At 36.0% G+C, this 27,312-nt stretch overlaps 3 protein-coding genes across 4 annotated transcripts; 1 reads left to right on the plus strand and 2 right to left on the minus strand.

The window, feature by feature from the left end:
* On the plus strand, nt 5,395-10,149 carry LOC109228747 (tubby-like F-box protein 7). The gene is made up of 4 exons (XM_019393937.1): nt 5,395-5,845; nt 6,897-6,984; nt 7,697-7,826; nt 9,345-10,149. The coding sequence occupies exons 1-4, from the start codon at nt 5,453-5,455 to the stop codon at nt 9,919-9,921; spliced, it is 1,188 nt and encodes a 395-aa protein (XP_019249482.1). The 5' UTR covers nt 5,395-5,452; the 3' UTR covers nt 9,922-10,149.
* LOC109228748 (multiprotein-bridging factor 1b-like) lies at nt 16,406-19,737 on the minus strand. 2 transcript variants are annotated; one of them, XR_002068427.1, is made up of 5 exons: nt 19,458-19,737; nt 17,968-18,051; nt 17,065-17,147; nt 16,743-16,912; nt 16,406-16,644 (listed from the first exon to the last, which is right to left on the minus strand). XR_002068427.1 is itself a non-coding variant. In XM_019393938.1 (4 exons), the coding sequence occupies exons 1-4, from the start codon at nt 19,591-19,593 to the stop codon at nt 16,793-16,795; spliced, it is 423 nt and encodes a 140-aa protein (XP_019249483.1). In that variant the 5' UTR covers nt 19,594-19,737; the 3' UTR covers nt 16,417-16,792. The 2 variants fall into 2 exon arrangements, 1 of the variants encoding a protein (XP_019249483.1); XM_019393938.1 differs by having other exon boundaries at nt 16,417-16,912.
* Nucleotides 20,464-24,910, minus strand: LOC109228749. The gene is made up of 5 exons (XM_019393940.1): nt 24,207-24,910; nt 22,884-23,039; nt 22,685-22,786; nt 22,252-22,356; nt 20,464-20,866 (listed from the first exon to the last, which is right to left on the minus strand). Exons 1-5 carry the CDS (start codon nt 24,828-24,830, stop codon nt 20,792-20,794), a joined length of 1,062 nt encoding a protein of 353 aa, XP_019249485.1. The 5' UTR covers nt 24,831-24,910; the 3' UTR covers nt 20,464-20,791.

Here is a 27,312-nt window from a genome sequence, read left to right on the forward strand (position 1 = left end):
GCTATTTGAATTCATTCCCTCCATGACTGGTGCTGTTTCTAGGTTTAGTTTTTATTTTTGTTTTGTTTCCCAATCCGCTTAAAGTCAGTTAATCACATTGATTCTTTCTCCGTTTTATTTGTTCATTTTTTTGAGCTCTAAATTTGATAAATGATGACATGAACTTGTTCTTTTAATTTTGCTATATTCTTCTAAGTAGTTTAAGTATAGATTTCTTTGGGTTAATCAGTGTTCTAAGCTTAGTTTAAATTTTTGATTGTTCGTTATTAAGATAGTAAAATTTTTTCTTATTTTGTTAAATTTCCTTCATATCAATTGATTCTGTTTTGGTCTAGCTTTGTGGGATTGATTTTTGTCCATGGATGTTCACTGCAATTTGATTGCTTGACTGCCAAGGATGGTAATTCATTGCTTGGTGAAATTCATGATCAGTTAATTCGTCCAATTAGTTCAATCTTAGGGTTGATTCCAGCTTTGATTAGTTAACCATAGTTAAGTTCAACTAAGGTAAAGGAGCTTGAAGTGGTAGGGTAGTAATTTCAAAATAAGTTCGCAGTTTGGGTACTTAGGCCTAGGCAGAAATGATGTAGGTTATACTAGAATCACCTAGAACCTTCTAGAATAGGACTTTAGTTCTAAATTCAGAAAACAGGTGCACTTACTTGAGAAGCAAGTCAATAAATAAGGGACTAATTGGTAAAGGTCTAAAATCTGATATGCCCTTAGCTTGCCTATATAAGGCAATCCTCTTTGCCTTAAGCAACAAGTTTTGAGCTCCCCCCCCCCCCCAAAACGGTCGACTCTACTAGTTTTCAGATCTAATTTTGAAATTCAACATTCAAAAAACCCAAAAACAATAGAAAACCTCTAGAAAAACCAAAAAAAATATAGAAAACTCAAAAAGAAAAACACTGTCCTGTTGAGATTTGCAGTTGAATCTCAAGCTGTAGTAACAGCTTTGCATCTTCTAGTTTGATTTCTGGTTGTGGAGGTTTTAGTAGTGTGCTGGGTGTACTTTCGAGTTCATTTGGTGTCATTCAGTTATTTTGGTCGATTTTCTGCTTGATCTGGTGTTGAACATTTACTGAGTTTACCGGAGGTTAATTCTGGGTTGAAACTATTGCTGGTTCCTGTTGATGTTGCCGCTGTGAAATCACTGACTCTAATTTCTTCTCTGGTTTTGCTTAATTCCAGGTACACTTGATGATAGGCTATAATTGCATATTTTAGGCGCTTATTACACTCGAATTTACTGCACTTTAATTGAGTTTGCGCTTTAATCGCTAGTGTTTTGCACTAATTGTGTGTTTTATGCCTTGTAGGTGTGATTCCGAGCTATATAGATGTTACGGAATGAATTTAAGTGATTTGAAGCTTTGAAGTCTGAGTAAAAGCTCAAGGAATTAAGCCGGGATCGTGTTCGGAGGTCAAATTTGATAATTAAGTACGAACGAAGACTTGAGGAGGCATATTGCGCACTGTCTAGTAAAATAGACATAACTTTTTGCTCAGAACTCCATTTGGGCTCCACAATATATGGTTGGAAATCTAACTCAAAGTATAACTTTCATGTTTTACGTTTTTCCAAATTCCAAACGGAACAGGGTGAAAAATCGCGGTTTCGCCGCGACCGCGGCAGAACCGCGGTAGAAGATGGTCGCGGACAACTGAAGAATCAGAGGGCATGTTTGGCCGCGGTTCCACCGCGACCGCGGCAAAACCGTGGCAGGAAGCGAAAATTTCAGGGACTAAAGTGCAAAACATGGGATTTTAAGTCCTAAACCCTATATTAAACAAAGGAGGCCGGCCAAGAACAAGAAGGGGACATATTTTGGACACAAATTAGACCTAAGGAGGCGGAGAGACACTACTTTAGGGTTAGGCAACACCCTTGGAGGCAAGAACACATTGGGAGCAAGGCGGAGAATTCTTCTACGAGTTTTTTCCTTCCTCTTCCTATTTTTCATTGTTGGTTATGACTTTTAGTATTGTAGTTTTACATACTATTATGAATAGCTAATTTGTTATCTAGAGTTTGATAGAACCTTTTGTAGGATAAATTCTTGTTATGTTTTTATATAATTGAGCCATAGCTTTTCTCTATTTATTCAACTACGTTTATATTCTGGTTGATTGAAGAGCTCTCAATTAGCTGTGCCTATTTAGTATGCATAACTCGGGAGAGAGTGCATTAGATAATTGTTGAACAACACCACTCCCAGAGTATATGAGGGATCAATAACCGAGGGTTTAAAGGCGGGATTAGGGATAACGAAGCCTTGGGTGCGATCTGAAGTGACCTGTATTAAAAGCCAGCTAGCGTAGCTCGGGAGAGCGCGTCTAGTAAATTGTCGTAATTACTCGGGAGAGATTTACGGTAATAAGAGTGCTCATGATCGGTAGAGAATACTTAGGCGAAATTATATAAGACATAGCGGGAAGGATTCCGACAATTGGGGAAATCATAACTCTAGACCTCCTTAATATTTTCTCTAACCCTCAGTATCGTTAGTTGTTAATTCACTATTTTAATTTGTTAGTTAAGTAGTTAAACACAAGAATCTTAATATCTATAAGTTAGGAATTGTTCAAGCTTGTCTTCTTGGTGATAGTGAACAGCTGTAGCTAAACCTTAGTTCTCTGTAGGATTCGACTCCGGACTTGTAAACACGATTATATTTGCAGCGACCGCTTAGTCCTTTTTATAAGGCATAGTTGGGCGTGATCAGAGGCGTAATGATGACGCATGGGGTTGTGACATCATTTCTGAACCAACGTCATTAAACACGGCTCTCAAAACGCCACATCATCAGCTCGGCCGCAATTCTCACTACTCGACCTCCCCAACCAAATCTCTCGAACTGTGACTAACGAAGTCCGCTTATTAAGGTCAACCAAAAGACGACCTCGATAAGCGGAGGGACTAACTGTGTGGGTCAAAATCCGACCGAGAAAATTCAGCACGAGGAGGTGATTATCGTGAAAATTGTAACTTATCATGGGCAGTTCGGCCGAGGTCCATCAGTGGGAAACAAAACGAGCCGTTGAGTGGCTCATCAGGGTCGAGGTCGAGTAGCAAGGGACAGAAGTAACGGCTAGTACAGCTTTGGAACTTACAAATAGAATATTCTATTGAAAATTCCTTTTTATTGTACCTTTTAGTGTTTTTTTTTTTTGGAATGTCCCATATAAATAGTAGGGGAGATAAGGAAAAGGGTATGTAATATTCCATTTGATAAGAACACTTTTGAAAAGCAAGCTCTCTAGATAAATACAAAGAACCACTTTCTGATAAAGATTCGATCTATATATTCAATCCATTGTCATTTTCACGAGATCCGAGAAAGTGTATAATATTCCCTCATATTCTTATCATTCACCATTGTAAGAAGGAATCATTCACCTCTTTCATTATTGGGTGAATATTTCTCCTTATTTACATTTAGTGTCATTTATTGTTATTTACAACTTGTCTTCATCACATTAATAATAGCCACATTTATTATGTTTTGCATTAAATCGACTTCAACGTGGTCCTACACTATCCATACAATCTGATTTTTAGATCTAGAGATATTATCTTTGACTAAAATTAATCTATTATACTTTTACTTAATTAGTTTAACCAAGAGTTTCATACTTGTTGGTCAAACACTTTCCTTTATTATACTTAACTTTAATATGTTTTTCGTATTATATATGAAAATTTAAATGGTCCATATAGAAGAAGATGGAACAGTACATGGGAAAGGAAAAAAGTTACTAGAAATCTTCTCTCATTCGCCTTCCAAATCCTCCAACGCTGACTTTGGAATGCTTAGCACGTCCTCACTAATTAATAAAATAAAAGTTACTTTATTTTTTATTTTTTTAAAAACACCATATAGGAGCAGGGTACATGCCCAACACCATACGGCATTTGTATAAACAAGAAGAGATAAACAAAATTTTGAAAGAAGGAATTTGAGGAAAAAGTTTTAAGAAAAATGCACAGGTCGGTTCCAAAATTCATATTTACCCATCATGAATTTGAATTAGTCGATAAAAATGTGCGAGTTTGAATAACGGAGTATGAAGGCCAAAAACTAATTGTTAGGTAAATGTGTCAGTGGCGGAGTTAGAGGCTACATTACGGGTTCTCATGAATTTAGTAATTTTTATCAATACGTTATATATAATAAAAATTTCATTAAATATCTATAAATATGTGGTTGTGAATCCAATTATTAACTTGAGATGATAATAAGAACCATAAATCTTAAATTAGGAATCCGCCTTAATAAATGTTGTTTTTGGGAAAAATGCATAAGTACCCCCTAACCTATATCCAGATTCCCAACTACACACTCTCCTTTGCGGGGTTATTATTACCCCCCTCCCCTCCCCTCCCGCCAAACTATTTTAGAGTAGAATTATTTGCATCCTTAAAGCTGACGTGGCAGAATGTGTGTATTTCACTCTCCTTGGGAGAGTGAGAAGCAACAAAAAACGATCTTCAAATTGGAGACACAATGGTTTATTGGCGTGACGAGGTAGATGAAGCGGAGGATCAAGAAATTGGAGATATAATGGTTTATGATTCCGATTCAACCAATGCCGGAAACCAAGAACCTCATGTTGACATGGATGAACTTACAAAAATGATGCAAAGCATGTGATGTACTATTTCTTATTTTTTATAGTTGTTGTAAACTTTAATTTGCAAATTCAAAAAATAAAAAAATTAAAAAGGAGCTTGCAAATTAATTTAAAATATTATATATTATTCAATAAAACTATAAAATGAAAGCCTAAATTAATTTGTGTGATCGAACTTGCAAATTAATTTTCCACAAGTAACAAATTGTACAGTTTTGTTTCCTAAGAGATGGAACCGTCTAATTTTGACCGAATCAATCAATACTCAAACAAGAAAAAAACATAGTCAAACAACAAGAAGTCTTTCTTTCTTTTAAAGCATTAAATATACTACTATAACCCTCTAGTGTGACATGTGAGTTCCATCACACACGGCAAAACTCTACAATTTGTTACTTGCAAGATAGATTTTGTATTTTTTTTAAAAAAAAAATCGAACCAAATAATTTTGGAAACAAAATAATCTAGGGTTTTCAATATTTCACACACATACTCTACAATAACTTTTTCATATTTAAATTTGATTTGAAATAATTTATGTTATGTACAGACAATATAGAATATATTTATACAATTAATTTTAGATTTAGAAATAGGTAACCTAATAAAAATTACTATAATTAATTCATTATTATAAGTTTGAATTGAGATCCAAATCCACACGCCCATGACTCGTCAGCCAGTGATGTTAGCTTCAACTGACAGACGGTTACTTTATCTTTCCCTTCCCAAACCAAAATCTCTGGCCTCCCTTATTTTCTGAGTCTCTCTCTCTCTCATTTACAGTTTCAAAAAAAAAAAAAATAGAATCAATATGTCACAGCGTCGTTCATTTCTCTCACGAAGAATCCTTAGTCGATCCTTTACATTTTCCAAATCATTCAAAGAATTCAAACTTCCAGAAACTTCTACTCAATCTGATTTCGCTGTTTTTAGCGGCGGTACGAACAAAGTAGTATTAGGAGGTGAAAATGACGGCGCCGTGGAATCCGATTCCGGCGATGCCACGTCATCGTGGTCAAATATGTTGCCGGAGCTTCTAGTAGAGATCATACAGCGAGTGGAAGCTTCTGAGGACCGTTGGCCGCTCCGTCAAAACGTTGTCGCATGTGGATGTGTGTGTAAGAGATGGCGGCAACTTACTGAGGAAGTTGTTGAGTCGTCTCTTCAGGCTGGAAAAATTACCTTCCCTTCTTGCCTTAAACAGGTGCTAATTACTTTTTTCAAATATTTTTTGTTGTTTAAGAAAAAAATAAAACGATTTTTAAAATTATTTTCTGTGATTTTCCGTAATTGGAGGTTCAATTGGATATAATCTAGGTCGTTTGAGCTTTAGGTTACATTGTGAGGGGAATTTGTTGCGGTTAATTTTTTTTTTTATGCTTTTGTATAGTTCTCATCGTTGCATAACCTTAATTGTCGTGGTGTTTTGATAAATGAAGCACTGAGGAAATGGAAAGAGTTGGTACTTTGGGGGGGGGGGGGGGGGGGGATGAAATGGGCCTGAGTAGAGCTGAATAGAATAGAGGATTCATGTAGCCGTCCAAACAATTCGGGGTCGAGGCATAGTTGATTGATTGTAGTTCCGTAGTTGAGTGGACTTGTTGCTTTGGAGCGGGAGCAAGGGACAGATCCAGGATTTAAGCTCTACGGGTTCAACCTTTAAGGTTTTAGTGTTGAATCCGTTGTATTTCTTAAATTGGGTTCATGTCTAGTATTTTTGCAATTTCAGTGGATTTTTACATAAATATTTGCTATGCATCGAAAGTGCTGGGTTTGAATGAGCCCGGTGCCCCTCTGGCAGTGAGTGCAAAGGGACTCTCTTTTTAGGCGTTTGGATAGTCCGTGTTGGATACATGTTAGGCTAAATCAAATTTTTCCAGAGAGGTTAGTTGGCCAATTTTGATTATGGTTTAATTTCAGCGAGCTGAGTCCATTCCAAACTTGATCAACTCGTACTACACAGGGTTTCCTGTATGTGCAAAAGTTGCGCCCATAATAGTTCTGATAGAACATAGAAGAAGCAATCCCAGGGAAAAAAGGGAAATTGTTTTACTGTTCTTTTCGAATACTGGGTTTGTTTTAGTAATTATTTCAGTTGAAAGAAATATTGTAGCTTGATCATCTGTGTAATGTATGTAATTAGGAGCTTAGCATACCTCATTCTTGTAGTGAAAATTCTCTATGCATTCGTTGTTTTTAATTCTATATAGTATTTTAAAGTGATGTCTTTTCCCGTCTCCAATTTTCTACTGCAGCCTGGGCCTCGAGACTCTCCTCTTCAATGTTTCATAAAACGTGACAAGAAAAACGCCACATTTTACCTATATCTTGCTCTTTCACCCGGTGAGTTCTTACTTTAACAAATATTATTTTCAGGAACCTAACTTTGGGAAATTGGCCGCTACCTGCAATAATAGATGCTTGACTTGATGAAAACATGATGGTTGGACTGTACTTTAGGTGTTAATTAGCAACTGAACAGTCATACTCTTTAAAATACCTATAATTTTTCTGGGTCAACTGACTTGGTCTATGTTTTCTTGTAAGACTTTATCTCAGCAGAGACTATTCAACTGTGCATGTGTTATTGACTTATTAATGGAAGTCTCAATTGTCTATTGTCTACATGCTGACACCTATCTTTATTGTGCTCCCAACTTTCTTTTGCAAAGATTTGAAATTATTCCTAATCATCTTTATTATCTTAATCTTTTTATAGGAATAGTCGAAAACATTAGAAAGTTTCCCTTGCTTAACAGTTTACAGAGTCTACAGATATTCACCGTCTTTAAGATCTATTTTTACAAGTACGATAAAGAAGATTCATTATGCTTGTTAATTTCACATGTTATTGAGACTCCTTGTGATAAAAGACTGTTGTATTACTGCTATTTTACTTAAGCTATCAGCTTGAAGGATGCTTTAAGTCTGATACTCCAACTACCAATACATATTCTTTTTCAAAGACATATGGAGTCACCAGTTATAATATGTTGCTCTGTTTTAGAAATTTCTCTGTGATTTGACTGTTTTTCTCGGTATTTATCTTTGGCAGCATTAATGGACCAGGGGAAGTTTCTCTTAGCAGCCCGGAGGTACAGAAATGGTGCTTACATTGAATATATAGTATCTCTTGATGCAGATGATTTGTCTCAGAGAAGTAACGCGTATGTTGGGAAGTTAAGGTAAAATTGGTTGACCCTGAAACTGAACACTGAGGAAAGCAATTTCCTTTTTGTAATATGTGTTTATCTCTGCCAGGCTAAATGAGTCTGAAGGGCTAAAGCTAAGTCCTAATGATCAAAAATATCAAAGTTCTCAGTAACATGTCTAGTTTCATACATGTACCTTGACAAGATGCTGATCAAGGACTTAGGAGAATTAATGTTTGTACAAAAATACAACATGATGAGGCTAGAACTCGGTAGAGTACAATTGAAAAAGTACATAATTATTTTGGTTCTTTAAGATTGACATAACCTAAATTCAAATGAAAGATGCCCGGAGTGTATAATAAATAGTTATTGTGGTTAGAGTATCATGTACAAATGGATTATGTTTCATGAATCACAAGGCGTTTCACCCTCCTCTTGCTTCTTCTTATTGCATGTTTTGCTGATCCTGTAAGTGCCTTTTCACAAAAGAAAGGGGAAATAGGGTAATATCCAATCTTCAAAGTCTGATCCACATAGATGATGTCCAATACTAAAAGATATTCTAGATGCGCAACATGTGTCAGTAGTATCAAATGTGTTCTTCGCGGTGCTTCTGTTAGATACATACCTTGTTTTCTTGTGAGATATTTGGGGGACACAGATTGGAACCCTAAGTCTGAACCCTAACTTGTTTTGTTGACCTTAAAAGGATTGATTTGGTGCCATTTACTCCTCTCTTTTTCAAAGTATTACAACTTCAAGATATCCAAGTCTCAGAACACACAATTGTTTGGTATATAGATGTTTACCCATCTCTGCTGCCATGTAATAGAGAACTCTAATCTTGCTGATGTTTTACAATGCATTAGTTTTCTGAGTATGTGAAATCGTACATTCATACTGCTTCTGATCATTCATACAATGTTGGCTTCAAGTGTTGATGTTCCTGTTTAGTTAGTTGTTTCATGAAACCATTACTTTAATAGAAATATGACACATTAATGACAATGGAAACCTACACTTTCCTATTATAGATTGTCATGAAGGAATCTGTTCAATCATGGGTATAGGAATTGATGAGGCGGTTAAATACACAGCTGTATCCCCCCTTAACGGAAGTTTGTGCTGATACACTTTTCATTTAGTGGCCCAGAGAAGGTTCTTAAAGATTGCCCCGTTAATTCTATTTCTTTCTTAAGGTTTTTGTCCTGCGAGGAGGTTAGAAAGTTGAAAGCTTTACTTGGAGCTTTTTGTTAAGTTCATTCCTCTCCATGTTTTTAACTAGATTTTCCATCAGGTCTTTTGTTCAATGTTGTTAGCTGGAGAAACAAATGTTACATCAGTGGAAAAACCAATACAACTAAGCATGTCATGTCACTTGTCTGCTGGCAAGCTTCTCTTTTCCCTTTAACTTGCATACCCCACCCCAATACATGTATTTACCTGTCGTTATGATATTCGAATAAGGGGAGAAAAAAAGGTGTGTTTTGATTTTCATTTTAGTTTGTTCATTCATGTTCTAACATTCCCACTGAATCCAACTAACAGGTCGGACTTTCTTGGGACCAATTTTACCATATATGATAGTCAACCCCCACACAATGGGGCAAAGCCATCAAGCAGCCGGTCTTGTCGTCGTTTTGCGAGTAAGCAAATTAGTCCCCAATTACCAGCTGGTAATTTTGAAGTTGGACATGTTTCCTACAAGTTAAACCTGTTGAAGTCAAGAGGGCCAAGGAGGATGGTATGTTCACTCAAGTGTCCCTGTCCTGGAGAAGCTGTTGTGGACAAATCTCAGGATGCTCTGAAGAAGCAGCAGCTTGGTTCTGCAGAAACCAGCGGCACTGTTTTGAAAAATAAACCTCCACGGTGGCATGAGCACTTGCAATGTTGGTGTTTAAATTTCCACGGCAGAGTCACCGTTGCATCTGTTAAGAATTTTCAGCTAGTTGCAACACTGGACCAAAGCCAGCCTGGTGGAAAAGGCGATGAGGACACAGTAATCCTTCAGTTTGGGAAGGTAGGAGATGATGTTTTTACAATGGACTACAGGAAGCCTCTGTCTGCCTTCCAAGCGTTTGCAATTTGCCTGACCAGCTTTGGCACCAAGTTGGCCTGTGAATAGATTCTTACTCTTAATCGTTGCAAGCATGCTTGTGATGCACAACGGAACGTTTTTCGTTTAATTTAATATTCTCTACTCTTTGCTACCTGTGTAATTTAGATTAGTAATGTAGTATATGTGTGACGATGTTAGTGTAATCTAACTTTTCATGCGAATCTCATCATCGTGTAACAAAAGCTCGATCTTTCATTACCGGTGTTTCTATCTACTAATGCCAATTCCTCAGGACCCATCAGTGTTCACATTAATCGTTATTGAAAAAAGAAGAAACAAAAGATTGATGCCGACTGCCTAAAAGGAGTTCAAGCTTTTCACTTGTAGCCCACTTTCGGACGTTTCTGAGGCTTAGCATCTGAGCTGCTTACTTTCCATCCCGGAGGAAGTGCAGATATACCTGATTTTGAGATTATCATTGAAGTCATACCCTCATTGTACAAAGATTTACAAATATACCTACTTTGGAACGTACTTTAGACATACGTTAAGACAATCAGATCTGAAGTTCTTCCGTCGTAGTGTGAATTTCGGAGACATTAGTCTGAACAGTTTGGTTGCAGTGGTGCAGATAAACTTCAAACAAATTAATCTGAAGTGATGCAACAGATACGAACAAAAAACAGACACACTAAAGTCAATGGAACTCCTCCGGAAGTGTCGAATCTTTAAAACAATTATCAAATCTAATTTGTAAAAAATACCTCTAATAGATAATAAATTTATAATTGCATCGCATAATCTATATATTATTAAAAGAAGAAGAATAAGCCTCCACATTAAGCCAAGTGACAACCTCATAATAGGCCAATTCAGGATAAAGTTAGTTACGTTAGGTAATTATTAGTTTTTTTAAAATTTAAATTTTAATAAATAAATTATGCATTATGTATTGTTAATAATTAGAAATTTAAAATTATTTCTATTTTACGCTCATCTTTCAAGTTTGACACTCAAAATCATCTTGTTACAGCGTTCATAGCTATATAAAATTTCATACGACGACATTCTTCTACCGATAAGGAATTCAACTATTATGCTAATGAAGACATTACTACAGAGATTGAGGAAGGAGACGGGCCTTCTGGTATTGCTCTAGAAATACAAGGCAACTCTTCTACTAATATGAAGGCGTTGTGTGATAAAATTAGAGATGAAATTGTTGAGAAATGTTATCATGTGTGATTAACTTTGCTTATTATTTCATGGTGAATTATCACGATAGTACCAAAGTAATTTATGTTTTATATTTTAATTAAACAAAACAAAAATAATAAAGGTCTCTTACAATAAATATTTAAGTTTATTTTTCTTTAAAATAATTATAAGACTTTGGTACTATCTTTTTTGACAATTTAACACTCAAAAGTACTTTTTAGAAAGATCGGTCAAACACAATTTGTTTACCAAATATTGCGAAAAAGCACTTCTTGTTACAAAACTTAGCTCAAAGTAATAATATGAAACAAGCAAATAGACAAGAATGTAGACAGAAAGAGAGGAGAGATTCTTACTTCTTCAATGTATTCAAGTATGTCAAGTGTGTACAATGTGATGCCCAAACCCTCTATTTATAGGATGATATAGGTAATACAAAGGGATGCCATGAACATGGTATTAACTATTGAGAACATGGGGGAAGATCATAGAGGTATGGGAGTTACATCCATAAAGGTAAGAAGTAGTGGGAGGTTAATGGAGAAGAGTAGTGGGTGTTACTCCCTTTAGGAGTTATGGACATCCACCATAATCAAATATTTCATAACACTCCCCCTTGGATGTCCAAAGATAATGTGCCTCGTTAAAACCTTACCAAGAAAAAACCCTGTGGGAAAAAATCTTAGTGAAGGAAAAAGAGTACACATATCTTGTAATACGCATTACTTGCTGCCTCGTTAAAAACCTTGCCAGGAAAACCCAGTGGGATAAAATCTGTGCGAAGGGAAAAAGAGTGCAGCGCATGCTATACTCCCCCTAACAAAAATATCACTTGATATCTCAAAGACGATAAATTCCAATCATGTATAACAACTTCTCAATTGCTGAGGTTGGCAATGCCTTGTGAAGAAGTTTGCCAAATTATCACTTGAACAAATTTGTTGAACATCAATCATATCTGAAATAGAACTTTAGTGAAATACGTTTTATTTTGTCTCCTTCGATAGTCCTTCTTTCAATTGAGCTATGCATGCAGAATCATCTTCAATGTAATTGAAATCTTGTTGTATATCATAATTTGGCATTACGCTCACAGCCAAATAGATTATCTGAACAACGAACCATGCCCTGCATTTGTATAACCAACATAACCTTGACAATATTTGTTAGAATAAACAAATCTATATCAAGGATTCCTTTTGCAATATAATATTAATCATATTTCAATATCTCCATATAGCCTTTATACTTTCAGTTGTTGGGACTATTCGTCCAACTTCATATTTTTCAGATGAAGTCAATTTTCATTGCATATTTTTCATTTGGCCAATCATTTATCTGTCAAAATTCCATGACAGATTTGAGCTCAACATCCTCGTCAATATTAATAATATTGGGCGCTACATTATATAAACAATATCGTCAATGATTATTTTACATCGGTTCCGTCATTACCCACTAAAGACATAACTTATTGAGATCTCTTTATCTCATTATTTTCAGATACCTGAGCCTCTCCCATGAGGTCTTATAAAGTGTTATGTCATGGTGCTCTTATAAAGCACTTGCCTCCTTATTGTGACCACCTTGAACATTTGCTCCTCTCCTTCTTCAAGGAGTTTTATCTTTGGAACCGATTAGTCACGCTTCATGCGTGTCATAAACTCTGTCCATCATGGACTTTATTCTATTTTGGAGCATTAGCAGCTGAAATATGACATTTAGCTTTAGATTAGCAAATGCGCCTGGGCATAATTTTGCAAATGAATTATCACTTCAACATCAAGTTCATATTTTCTCGTACGAGGATCTAAGTGTACTCATAATAATTCATTCCATGTATTACTTTTTTTTAGCTGCTCATTTTCTCCCCCAAGTGTTGGGATCACCAACACATATCCCTAACCTTCTTTGGGGACCAATCTTTGTGCATTGTGGTGGGATAATTATATCATATCGCACATCCATATTTCTATATAGAAATTATTTGGTTCCTGACCCTGAACCAATTGTGATAGGGAAAATTTATCATAACTTGTTGGCTAGATGCGTACAAGTGATGTTGTATATTAAATAATATACCCACCAAATATCGATTTGGGAGTTTTATTCTCATAATCAATGGTTTAGCTTAATTGGAGGCATACAATTTCTGCTAAACCAACTTTGATTTAAACCAGCATTATCAAAATAAATTATCATAATTTATATTCTGAAACTGTGCTCTAATAACTTGAGCAAGCAACCTTGCAAAAGCCAAACTGCAAGTTGACAACAAACGCACATGTGACCATACAATAAATACATCTTTTAAAATCATATAATAGTAAACGGTCCACATGGCAGGTGACTGGGCCCATATATATCACCTTTTATTCGTCCCAGATTTTAAGGGATTTAATCCCAACCTTGACTGGTATATCATGAGAATAAGCAGCACAAGAGAATTCTTGAAGAATCTTCTATTTCTTCAATATATACCAATGTGAATTCTCAATTAATTTTCGCATCATATTGAACTGGGATGGTCAACCGGTCGTACCAACTAATATTTGTTTCAGTAAATATTTAATTTACTATGGCATGTGATTCCATCACCATGCTTAGACATCTGTAGTACAAATAGAAGAAAAATCGGATAACCTTTCATATTTACCCGGTATGATTATAGTAATATGAAGATATTCAATCTTCCTTTCATTTATAGTGTCAATATGCCAACCACTTTGGCTAATATATTTGAAACTCAAAAAGTTCCTTTTTGATACTTACAACCACCAATGCCATGAATAATTTTATTTATTCGGGTAGTAACAAACTCGCTCTTTCGGAGCTCTCAATAATTTTGTACTACAAGATCTTTTATACTACCATCCAAGTGGTGAATTTTTTCTCCACAGAAAAAATTATCTTATCATTGTCACAATCAAAAACATTATAGACGAGACTTATTTCTTGCTTTACTTTTGCCTTTAATAAATTTTTATAAGGCATGTCAAAATATTTTCGGCGCACCACATATACACGACAAATGATATATTTGTGTAACCACATAGTAGTGTTCATGATCTTTCTTTCTCTCAAGCCTCCCGTAGAGGTGAGTTGTAGTATTTATTCAACCATGCATAAATATATTCTTGTGCATAATTTGTATCACATATATATTTCACATTCACTTCAGGAATGAGTCTGCATTTACAATGCTTATCACAAGTCGCATTCTTTCAAAAAAATGGACTATAATCGTCAGAGCGTGCCTCATATTTACAGACCATATTGATACACAATACCTTCACCTTTGAAGGATTATTTTGAGAACCCTTATTGTTCTCCTTTTCACAATTACCATAATGATGAGTATTATTATTTTGATCTTTAGCACGCCCACATTCATTGGTCAACCACTTGTCTTCATTTAGACTTATTATGCACCGCTATCACATTCACTTCAAGAATGGAGCAAATCAAGTGGGACAAACTTCATGCCTTTTCATGAAATAACATTATATTTCACTAGTCATCATTAGATCATCAATATGGTGCATTGGGACTCAAACCCAATACATTACCCATATAAAGGCATGTAAGGTTATAATGCGTTGGGACTTGAACCCAGCGTCTTGTTATCATTGTACACTAGGACTTAAACCCGGTGTCTTACCCTCAAGGTGCGATAGGACTTGAACTCACCGTTTTACCCCCGACCAATAGCATAATAGGCCGAAGTAATACTGAGAATCATCCTTGAGCCTTTAAAAAAAATTATCAGTTTGAATTTTTAATTAGAACTATCATAGATCTTTTTCACGAACAATAACACATGACTTGGTCAAATATAAATAAAATAAACAATCTCTTACATGTATTCTTCATGAACTAAAAAGGTAAACAATGCTTTGCAATAAGAAAACAACAAAATCTACTCACAGTTTACTGTATAGTTACATGTTTAACCGCTAAGGTAATGAAAGATGTTAAACTAATACAAAATAAATTGAACAATATACAACATATGACATTATCACAAACATAATGGTGTCTCAATACATTTATTATTTTATTTATATGCCATAGATGCCTTGCATCTTGTAGTATATCTTTTTTCTTTGTATGTGTATAATTGCATGTGCATATATCTTTGGGAATGCTAAAATCACTCTTACCACAAATATCTCTGACGACATGAAATGCAAAATTCACCTTTACGACTTGGAAGAATAAAACAAAGTATCTCTGACTACCACAAGCTCACTTACAATTACAAAATTTAATAAGTTACTTCTATGGACTGCTCAATATCAACTCAAAACACAAAGATTTCCTACTTCTATTATCCTTTTTTTCCCCTCTAATTTCCCATTGGGTGAACGGTAAAAAATATCAAAGAGGATTTAAAGTTAGTGACATCGGATAAACAGGGATACATAAGTGAGAGTAAACATAAATTTGCTCTAGCTCCTGGAAATCAAGGCAAAGTTAAAAATTCATCAAGGCTCATAGAGTTTTAAGATCTAATACATGAATGTTGAGATAAGCAACCTAAGGGAATCAACCTTCTCTGCCTTCTAATTAGAAGGAAGTTCACTCAAACAAAATGAAAATCAAAAATTAAGTGTAATATCTTACTTGAAGAAAATATCCACCGTTAATAACTTTATCTCCAAAATCAATTCCTTGCCTCTTTCATCATTTTTATGAAGTATCAAGTAAAATAACAATTCGTGCTGATAACGTGTTACAAAACTTAGCTCAAAGTAATAATATGAAACAAGCAAATAGACAAGAATGTAGAGAGAAAGAGAGGAGAGATTCTTATTTCTTCAATGTATTCAAGTATGTCAAGTAACGAATAGATTGGCCAAACACAAATGGTTTTTTTTTTCAAAAGTACTTTTGAATAAGGCACTTCTGGAAAAAAAAAATATTTTTCAAAATAAACAGTTTTTGGCAACTAAGCCAATCGGACTCTCAAATAGACCATGATGCCACGGATACAGACAGAATATAGAACTTAAGTGTAGACTTTCACGGCGTTAATTTCTTTTCCCCAAGTCGGAACCACTTGCCACAGGGTCTTTTCTAGCATATGAATTCTTACACATGCAGGTAAAAGTTTAAGCGCGGCACTAATAATTTTAGGTAGAGCGTCTCCGACTGTCACAAGGAAATCACAGAAACAGGGTCACCTTTCGCAAGTAAACAAGTGCTAGTACCTGAAAAGACTCCCAGCGTGATCTTTTTTTTTATATTTTATTTTTGTGGGTCTACTACGAGGGAAAACAATGCTCAAACAAAATCATTCCCATATGCCAATTATTTTTAATAGAGAAGGTAACACTTCAATAGCATAAAATTGCAGCATCAAATTATATTCCATTGCAAATGGATATACTTTGCATATTCCCATGTGCCTATTACGTGTCCCATTACATATCAAAGTAAAGAAGCTCTGAAGAACGACAGGGTCATCACACCACAAAGATAACTGAGAACAATCTCCAAAAAAAACAGGAAACACAGGATAACACCGCTTGCTAAGCGTAAACGCCTTATTTTCCATATTAGTAACACCTGTTTAGCCAAGAAATCCACAACCATCAATTCATACACAGGCAAAAGCACCGAAGTGGTTTCAGAAAGAGGGCTAATAGAGAAAGTTGTTCATGTACATGACCGCTTTTAAGACTGGAACGGAGATTTGAGCAACCCAAAAGGCACTTCATTTCTTTCCTCTAAGTTTCGCACCAAGAGCTCTCTCCAGTTTAGAGATTATCTGTTGATTTGGAATCGCCTTTCCAGACTCGTACTCCTGGATGATTTGAGGCTTCTCATTTATCAACTGCGAAACAACAAGAAGCATCAGAACCTTTCTCATACAGACTGTGGAATCAACCACCTGGTACAGTCTATCTGTTCTATATTTTCCCTATTCTACTTTTTCAGTTTTTGGGGGTCGGTTGGGGAGGGGGTGAGACATAATGGTGTTCATACCTGGGCAAGTTGAGCCTGAGTCAGCTTCTTATCTTGTCGAGCTTGCATGATGGCTTTCTTCAGTTCAGTTGGTACCTTTTGATCTGATAACAAGGTCAAAGATGAAAAATTACAAGCGGATATTATCATCGGAAAGAATAAGTTTGTGCTAGCACAAAATTCCAGTATTAATGAAATACATGCATAAAAGAGTAGAAATAGAGACAAGAGTCAAAACAGTTCAGCAACAAAAGGTTTGTGGTACAAAATATCACTACCGAGGAAATGCATACCTAAAAGAGTAGAAATAGAGACAGGAGTCAAAACAGCTCAAACAACAAAACCAAGTCATACAGTAGCAGGAGATCCTCAGAGCGAAAGAAAGAGAACATTTAAAGAGAAAAGAAAGATCACATATGATACAAAGATACCCCAAGCAACCAGACATCGCAGGCTTAAGAATTGTGGACGTTGAATAAAACATTTTTCCAGCAGGAATGGATAAAGCAGACTATACGTAATGTGTTTCTGAATAAAGTGAATAGATGCAGAGAACGCATTCAAGATGATGTTCATTTGACGGGATGGATCGTGCTTCGAAAAGTTTTTGGGCATTATTTATTGCCATACTCAGAGACCTTTAGAAGGCATCTTCTTGTCTAACTACTTTTACTTCGAAGAAATTTCAGAATTTCGCAAAAACGTAAGAAGTCACTGATGAAAGTATGTTTCTGATACATAAAAGGTTGTAATAGTAAAGCATAGTTCCAGCAAAATAATGTAGGGAGAACGTAAGTAACACCAAAAAAAGTTAAAGAACAACTGGAAGCAAACATGATTTCAACTAAAAGAACACAACATACTTTAAATGTGGTATACTCAATGAAGCAGTATTAAATTATCAAATGTGTTGCTTTAACTTACGAGCCAAATTCTCAGTATCTTCATCAAGTTTCCTGGTGTTCAAGGTCGTACTACTGGAGGCAGCTTTATTTGTGCCAGCAGCAGCTGCAACAGAAGATAGATGTTGAAAGTATAGATTAGAACTCAATAAAATATACACAAGTTAACCAAAAGGAAAAATAGGCAACATAGAAATTGAAGAAAAAAAGATTTAATTCACAAACCAACTGATGGAAAGGGGGGAAAATGGCACGAGAAAAGGAGAAATATTCTATTGAGTTCATCATATTTCCATCTAAGGACCTCATATTTGTAGAAATTTAAACACTAGCAATAAAGCGTTTGAGAGTATTTGTGAATGTAAATCAAGAATGACCAAATGTTAGATAGGTGCCATCAGTCATCTCATCTCCATCAAATAAACTAAAGACTTCCAGTTTCAATGAAGATTAGAAACAAATTCAGGTTTCATAATACAATACTACTGATGATTGATAGTTCCAAAATGAAAGTCGTCTCAAAGGACCTAAAATCTACCCAAATTCATGCGACTTGTCGAAACAAAACACATGGGAATTGGAATGCGAAAAATCCGATACAAACAATATCAATTAGTTGAGATTAAGGCATAGTATTGCAACATTTACATCAGATCTCGTGTTTGCCAAGAATTGTTTTAGTTTAATACGGATTTGTGTGCCAGTGCAAGTATGGATATGAATTGTAGAGAACCTCCAGCTTTGAAGAATCCCTGAAGACAAATATGAGTATCTGAATGGGATGGGCTCAAATAAAGCACATTAGTACAAAGGGTTCATATAGATGACCACAAAAAGTTGGAACTAAGGCATAGTTCCAACTTTTGTCATAAAAAACCGAGTTATGAATATTGGGAAGAACATGGAGATTTGTCTCTGGCAATGGAAGGATGATAATAGACTTTCATTCACACAAACTTAAGCAGAAAACAATCATTGTCGTTCTACTAACTGATTTCAATGAAAATGAACAACTTTAGGCATCAGATGAACGTAAACCCTACAGCACAACAGATACTACACCAGGCCTAAAGGTCATAATTACCCACAAAATTTCAATTAAACAAAAACAGATGCTTGGAGTAGCATATAAGGGCACGTAGAGGAATCAATCAAAGATATACATACAGGTGATAATCTAATACTTAAAAATGAAAACCCTAGCTGACAGAATTCGCACATTATAAGTATTTAGATAGCAAAATCGGAGCCGTGGAGAGAGAAATAAAAATTGAAACGCGCGCGCACAAACACACACACATATATAGGACAGAAGAGCAGAAATAAGAATCGAGATAAAAAAAAAAAATTATCGAAACAGAATTAAAATTGAAAAATCAGCAGATATTATGAGCAATCGAAGAAAAGGTTATTATAAAAGTGATAAGGCTAAGGTCGAAAAGTAAAACAATCTTATGTATGACGACGTTTAGGAATATGATAAAAAGAAGCTGAGAATAGGAGGATACGAACATTTTCGGATGGTTTCGATCTCAGCACCGGAGCGACGGGCGGCGTTGACGGCTTTCTCATCCTTGCGTGCGGCGGCAGTAGGCGCCTTCTTGCGGATCACCACCGGCTCCCAGTCTTGTGCTATTCCTCCACTCATCCTTCGTTCTTCTCGGAAAAAAAATATCTCTATTGACCCTTGCTTTTGTTTCGCTTTGTTACTACGCTCTTTGGAAAAATATTCCCTCTCTCTCTCTGTACTTGGCCCTTTATATAGAGGGATACTTTAGGGCATGTTTGGTTGCTGGTTAGAATATTTGCGGATTATGGTCTATCTATCCAAATTGGTTTCTCTTTATTTTCTTTTTTGTAATTTTATACATTCTCTTCTTTCTTTCTTTCTTTTTTCCGATTTTCGAATACACCTTATCTATTTTTTCTCCAATGCATCTTCTCTTCAATATGGTCAGTTTATAACTAGCTGCAAAATAGAAGATTCTATGGAGTTCCTATAATCTAGTTTTACATAGTTAACAGAGAGAAGGAAAACTAAATTTATGACGTTGTAATTTTTTTTCTCTTTTTACGTCTTATATGACATTGTAGTTCAAATGAGACCTCTTGGTTATTAGGAAATTCAATTAGGGAGAATCCACTAGTATAAAATTAAAATTGTGATTGCTTAACTATTGTAATCATTCGCACTGCTTTCGGAGTTCAAAAATTCTTTTGTTTTTTTCGCTTAAAACCAGAATAGAGCTGTCTTTGAAGATGTCATACAATTTTTCTTTAGAAGTCACATTCTATGTCAAAACATAAATTGCTTAAAAAGAAACTTAAAACCCTTGCTATTACGGACCAATTAAAGAGCAATGCGCACTTGCTCGTCCAAACCATTCTATCACAGTGTGGCACAGTAAGTTGATCGTGATTCATGTCTTAAGGGTCGGCCAAGAAGCCAAAAAATAAACGATGTTTTAACATTTTCAATATTTCTTATATCTGCTAACTTGATAAATTGAGAAAAAATAGGCCTGCCAAAGTACAAATGTTCCATCATTAAAGCACCGAAGCATTTAGATCAATTGTTGTCAATGTCAACATAAGGATGGATATAAAAGAAACAACTAGGGTGTCATTCTTACATAAGTGGTTAACCTAGATCACTGACTTGTTCATCTAACAAAGATTTTCCATCTACATACAAAACCTATCCTCCCAACTACATTCATCTAAACTAGCAAAAGTAGACATCATTACGACATGACCTAGAACAAGACATCTCAAATGCATACAGCAACTTGAGACATTAAAACCATTCCACCTTGCATCACATGTCTTCTATATAGCAACTCCTGTCATTTATGAACATTATCATCCTCCTGACTCTCTTTTTCTTCATTTGCAACAACTGGCCACTCTTTGGAAGGTTCCTGTAATTGAGTTTGAAATTAATTATAAGCTTAGGATATAATTTGCTAGAAATCCAAAAGAGAAAAGAGAACTAGAGGTTGGGTCCAGTCATAAGTACTGCATGACGCACAACTCCCTGCAGAAAATTATTTTCTTATTTGGCAGAGATTGAAGGTAGTATATTGATCAATCCCCACAAGCCATGATACTATGCAAAATCTATCAAGTAAAACTTATGATGATTTTAGTTCTTTTCAAATTCAATATAGCATAGGGTGCAACCTATGGAAAAATAAGAAGAATATGTGAATTAGACACCAAATCGGCAGTTAGCAATTTCTGCCAACAGTATCTAGGATTCATTTTTCCAAAAGGCCCATTCAAGTTTGAGAACTAACCCTCTTCCTCACAAGCATACTCATCACAGCTCACCTTCCTCCGCAATCTTACCCTCTTCATTTGCAAACCTGGTCATTCTTTCTTCTTCTTTTTTAAAAAATAAAGGCAAACCTGGTCATTCTTTAACCAAGCATGCTTGATTAACAAGCCAAAGATTTCTACAACAGTTCCCTCTCCAGGGATCGTCAACTTTTTTTCTTTTTACTTATAGCTGCATCAAACTCGACACTTCCATTGAACCATAAAGCATTTTATTCTAGTAATTCACAATCAGATCTAAACTTAGTGTTTGTGATTCACTTTTTCCATGTGATAAGAAATCATTTATACATAAATCTCATACTTAGAATCACCTTCAAAAATTACCTATCAAAAAAGAACTTCTTAAGAAATACAAGCAGCTATATTCATGTTCAAATGTTTAAAAAGATACACTTGGTTCCTGGAAGAAATACTTGCAACATAGGCAATCCTTCCGTCCCAAGTCAAAGCAACTAAATTTCAGCGTGATTTAGGACATGGATTCCTTGATTTTTTTTTTATTTCACTTGTGTATAAGTAGTAGTGGAGGAAATATTAAAGAGTTTGGTTTGACAGTCAAAATATCACATCAAGTTTGAATTTTGATCAGTTAAATGATTTGAGCTCTTTATGGATAAGGTAAAGTAAGCTAAAAGATTTGAATTCTTGAAACATATGAAAGTTTTTTTAAAAACAATAGTATTATTAATGAAATAGTGTCAAACATTTCGACATTCCAAAATAAAGCATATAAATTGGACCAGATAAAGTGCTATAAATATTATCCTTATATAATTAAGCATATTTTGAAAATAATTGCAAAAATGGTAGCGTTAACTTTTAATATAAAAGGGACTGATATCATGGACAGAGGGAGTAGGCTACAAAATTAATCATCTTAGAAACATCAAAATAAACATTGTACAGCAACCTAGCAGGAGATATCCATGGAACATTCAATTAAGAAGTAAAAGCAAAGCCTTACCACCCAATTGGATGCAATCTCTGCATTCACTTTCAGTGTTTCGAGACTTAGACAGCTGAGATCTTCCAAGAGTCCATCAGCACTGTCTTTGCTCACAGTATTCCCCTAAAGACAAAACACAAGCCAATCAACTGGTGTGAAATTACAGCTCCATAATAATCATAGCATAGAAGTAATATAGAGATATCCGCAGAAAAATAAATTCAAAAGAAGAGACACAAGCCCAGAAACTTCTACACTGAAACCCTCCCAATTCCCTTTTGATGTTTCTATAATCCCACTTTTGAGATCTTCACGACGTCCATTAGCATTGGCGTAAAGTTTATTATGCTAAACATAAAGTAGAGTCACTAACATGCATGCAATACACAGCCACTGACTCCTACTAGCAGGAGATCTCCAGGGGAACTAAATGCAAGATAAAGAAACTCACCAGAAAGTTAAAGACTCCCTCCTCATTGTCTTTGGTTGTTTCAGGAATACCTTTGCTTAGATCTTCCAAGCTTTTGGCAGTGGCTTCACTTGGAGAATTGTACTAAAGACAAAAATCAAGTCAGCTAACACTGAGCATAATCCCAATCAACTGTCAACTATATAAATAGCACACAGAAACAACTGGCCATCAAACGAACCTCTAAGTCTGTAGAGCCAGCACCTTTACCTTGTTGGCTTTCATTAATCAAAGACAATTTCGACAGAGACTCCTCAGTATTGCTGATACTTACAGAATTTGTGGTTTTGCATTGACCACTCAAACAATCTTCACCGCCATCATCATCTGCATTCCCCTGCAATATGTCAAACTGTTAAAATATTGGCTTTGCATGGCAAGGTAATGACTTGAAAGCCACATTTTTCCCTTTGCAAGACATAAGCATAATGATAGCTCTAATGCTTGTACATATGGGACATAAACTTGTTAAGAATGATAAAGGGAATAGTAAAACTAAAATCCACTATGCCTCCCCTCCCTATGCCTCATCCAGGGGCGAAGCTACGTGTAACAACAACAACAACAACAACAAACCCAATAGTTTCCCACAAGTGGGGTCTGGGGAGGGTAAGATGTACGCAGCCTTACCCCTACCCCTGGAAGGACAGAGAAGCTGTTTCCGATAGACCCTCAGCTAGAGAACGGCTGAAAAAGAAAAGGTATTTGCAACAAGTAGGAATAACAGCAAGATAAAATAAGATCGAATCCAAGAATGCAATCAAACTCTAGGTAGTAATAGCCATCGATGAATAAAAGATATCATACTAACACTAATGCTAGCGAACTGAGTAAGACAAAGAGAAACGCTCGACTACCTATGAACCTTCTATCCTAATCTTTGACCTCCACACAATCCAGTCTAGGGCCATGTCCTCAGTCAGCTCCAGCTGCGCCATGTCCCGCCTAATAACCTTTCCCCAAGACTATACCTCTACCCCTCCTGCTACCCACCGAGGCTAACCGCTCGCATCTTCTAACTGGGGCTTCTATACTTCTCATCTTAACATGCCCGAACCATCTCAACTTTGCCTCCCGCTGGAAAATTATATTGTGTATAGGGTAAAATATTAGTACTTGTTATTGATAAAAGACAGACTTTGAACACCCTTGCATAGTCCACTTGCAAAGGATGTTCAAATCCTTATTGAATTTTCTAGCTTCACCGCTGGCCTCAGCCCGAAAGTTTTAAGCAAATTCAGCATATTGATATGTAACTCCCCATCATCAATTTTGCCTCAATCCCAAACCAGCTGAGGGGGTGTTATGCCGGGGCGAATGTAGCATAGAAGTAATGGGTTCACCCGAACCCAATAGCTTTAGCTCAAACTCTGTATATATGTTAAAAATCCACTAAATAAGTACAAATAATATATTTCGAACCATAAATCAAATAAGCTGTGGTAGAATTTCAAATTTGAACCCATAAAGTTCGCTATATGCAATTAAAACCGAAAAGAATTACCTCAGCCTTAACCGGTTTATCACATGCAGAAAGGACAATGGAGGGAAGGCGATTAACGTCCCAACCAAGAATTTCACAAACGACCTGACAATAAGCCCGATGAGCCCGCCTCTTCTTGGTCTTAGCAATGGATACGGCATGCTGAACAAGAGCCCCGCAATTCTTAAACCTCTTCCACCCTTTCTCACGCACCCCACAACACACAAGACAACAAAACTCTCCATTATCACGATTTGTCTCATAGTACTCTCTCAAACCATCATCTTCCTTGAACAATTTCACGAAAAAATCGTAGTCTTTAAAACCCTCTTCCTCCTCATCTTCACTGTCGAAATCATCCTCGTCGTCAGTTATATACTCGGAGAAATCATCTTCATCGTCGTCTAGGGTGAGTGTAGACTTCAAATATTCGGAAATAGCGAGCAATGCCGGAAGTTGAGCCTTGTTCGCGGCCTCGTCTTCGGCGGTGGGCAAAGGGGTTTGTAACTTTGATTTTGAACTGTCATTTGGCCAGCTGGAAGGCCAGCCTGACGATTCAGCAGTGGGTTTACAGGGCCACTCAACAACACCGGAGTTTGGAAGCGGGTCGGAATTTTCGAGGTCATTTTGGGTTTTCTTTGCCATTTTGTACTGTGCTTTCTTCTTGAATTGGGTAGTAGTGGAGGGCTGAAGGCTGGAGTGTTGGTCTTGGGGAGTCCAAGGCGCTACTATATAGAGTGGAAGTAGGCAACTTTTGAATTAAAAAGGGGGAATTGTTAAGAAAATCGATACTATGGTTACCGTGATTATAAAAGTAATTCCATATAAAATTTGGTAGTATAAATTTTGGTTTGCTTATATTTTATTTTCGTTATAAAATCTGGTAGATCCAATTAAATTATATATTAAAATATTGTATCACATACAACGTGTGATAACAATCACGATTAAAATTAAAGAGAAAAATAAGTGAAATAACAAAATTGTTCATATGCCAAAACCCCTTTCTAGTTTTTTTCGTAAAAGGTTAAGATTTAAATTAGAAATTACAATTTATCTAGTTTAAAACTAAATGCACGTTCAAGAATATACACATCATTTTTAATTTAATGCAATACATTAAACAAATTATAAGTACTAAGTAATGAGTTTCACGACCAAGACTTTCTACAATCTTATAGAACCTCCAACAGAAAACCAAATAGATTTCAAATGGATTTGGGATTTAATATGTCCTAATAAGATTAAATTCTTTTTATGGCAATGTCTCCATAATAGGATACATGTAGAAAATACCTGGCAGGAATTGGTTTAAATATTAATCCCAACTGCTCTATATGCATATGCAAAGAAGAAGAATCCATAACCCTTATTTTCTTTAACTGCAAAGCCACCAAACCTTTTTGGGACAGTCTTGGGCGGCAAAACTTCCTTTAAAGCTCAAGATGAACACTGGCTTCTTCAATTAAAAGCTTTTGACCACCCACTAAAGAACAACTTTATAAATTGGATTTCTTTCTTTCATTTGTCATCTGGTACATTTGGTTAAATAGAAATAACAACAATCAAAACAATACTGAAAATCCTATAAATGGTGACCATATTATTCAAATGGCAACTGAGTTTAAACTTCTCATTGAAAAAAAACATAAACTCTCCTCAAAAAATCCCCATTAAAGTAAGATGGCATAGACCACCAAAAGGATGGTTTAAACTAAATATATATGCCGGTTTCAATAGCAATAACCAAAAATATGGCATAGGAGCTGTATTCAGGAATGCCAATGGAAAATTGGTAGTTGGTTTTGCAAAATCGACTTGTGCTAGCAAATCTTTACAAGCAGAAATCAAGGCACTCTTAGAGGGACTCCTAACAGCACAAGCATGAGGAATGTTCCCTCTTAAAATAAAGACAGACTCCACGGAGGTAATCCACTCTATCCAACAAGGTAACAGATTATATGATGACATTGTTAATGAATGCAGGTTGTTAATGCACCAGCAGAAGGAGGTAACCCTCCACCACGCATTCAGGCAAGGGAATCATATAGCTCATCAATTGGCAAGGAAGATTGCTGATCAAACAAAGGGGAAAAGACATTTTGTTGAACCACCTTCTTATGTAAAATATTTTGTGGAAAGTGAACTAGTAGAACATCATGTTTTTGTGAATTTTCTATCTTATGATGTTTGCAATACCCTAGCAAGCCTAGGCAATCAAAGTGTCCTTATGTACTGAACGCTACGTAGTTTTTTTTAATATTTCATGTTTGCTCAAAAAAAAAGTAATGAGAAATTATTAATTTTAATATTACAAACATGATATTATAAAACACAACATTATCATGTTTGCTAGCTGTAACTTATTTTCTCTATCAATATGTGACCTAACTGTATACGGATAAAATCGGGGACAGTGCGTATCCCGATTTCCCGAAGGCAAAGACGGAAAAAAGGCACGGACACACGAGGTCGAAATCGAGACTGGGAGCTTTCGTACCGAGACCCATGAAAGGTGAACGACGTGCTCATTGTCGGGCGTGATAAAGCAACGCTCTCCAGACCCAAAAACAAACTCTAAGATCTCGGGAAATATGGGAAACAATTATGCACGAGTAACAGAGGGTCGTAATATATGTACCTAATTGGATATCACAGCGCAGATCTCGCTCGATGCCGGTTGCGGATCAGTAATTAACAAAAAATGAGGATTTTTACCTTTTTTAGACTTGTACTAGGGATTAAACTCTTCTACTACATAAAGGGGAGGTTTTTCTTTCTTTGAGGATACATTGTAACACGCAAATCAAGGCAATACAAATTCATTTTTCTCTTTTCACGATTGGTCTCGAACAATCTTAGGAAAGCACCCGAAGGAACGAACAAATCGCCAGGGACCGGGTGAAGCCGAGTCCGGGGTCAATCCCGAGATAATGAGAATGCTTTAAGCATTAACAAAGCGGGTGGAATCAGGTGAGAAGAAAATTGAGGCCAACGATAAGAAGGTGGAAACATACAATTCCAGGATTGATAATCCCGAGAGCACCCCCGATATTGAAAGGGCCAGAATTTTCCTCCGAGTGCAGTACCAAAGTTGAGCCCAAAGAGGTTTCGTATGCCTGATATT

The sequence above is a fragment of the Nicotiana attenuata genome, chromosome 7, assembly GCF_001879085.1.
Source record: "Nicotiana attenuata strain UT chromosome 7, NIATTr2, whole genome shotgun sequence".
NCBI lineage: Eukaryota > Viridiplantae > Streptophyta > Magnoliopsida > Solanales > Solanaceae > Nicotiana > Nicotiana attenuata.

Coding starts and splice junctions, on each gene's coding strand:
- LOC109228747 (XM_019393937.1), top strand. CDS start 5,453: ATGTCACAGCGTCGTTCATTTCTCTCACGAAGAATCCTTAGTCGATCC. Junction 5,846..6,896: donor TCCCTTCTTGCCTTAAACAG/GTGCTAATTACT, acceptor TTTCTACTGCAG/CCTGGGCCTCGAGACTCTCC. Junction 7,827..9,344: donor GCGTATGTTGGGAAGTTAAG/GTAAAATTGGTT, acceptor TCCAACTAACAG/GTCGGACTTTCTTGGGACCA.
- LOC109228748 (XM_019393938.1), bottom strand. CDS start 19,593: ATGAGTGGAGGAATAGCACAAGACTGGGAGCCGGTGGTGATCCGCAAG. Junction 17,148..17,967: donor AGATACTGAGAATTTGGCTC/GTAAGTTAAAGC, acceptor CCTTGTTATCAG/ATCAAAAGGTACCAACTGAA. Junction 16,913..17,064: donor CTCAGGCTCAACTTGCCCAG/GTATGAACACCA, acceptor GTTGTTTCGCAG/TTGATAAATGAGAAGCCTCA.
- LOC109228749 (XM_019393940.1), bottom strand. CDS start 24,830: ATGGCAAAGAAAACCCAAAATGACCTCGAAAATTCCGACCCGCTTCCA. Junction 22,787..22,883: donor CTGGCTCTACAGACTTAGAG/GTTCGTTTGATG, acceptor TTTTGTCTTTAG/TACAATTCTCCAAGTGAAGC. Junction 22,357..22,684: donor AGGGAGTCTTTAACTTTCTG/GTGAGTTTCTTT, acceptor TTTTGTCTTTAG/GGGAATACTGTGAGCAAAGA.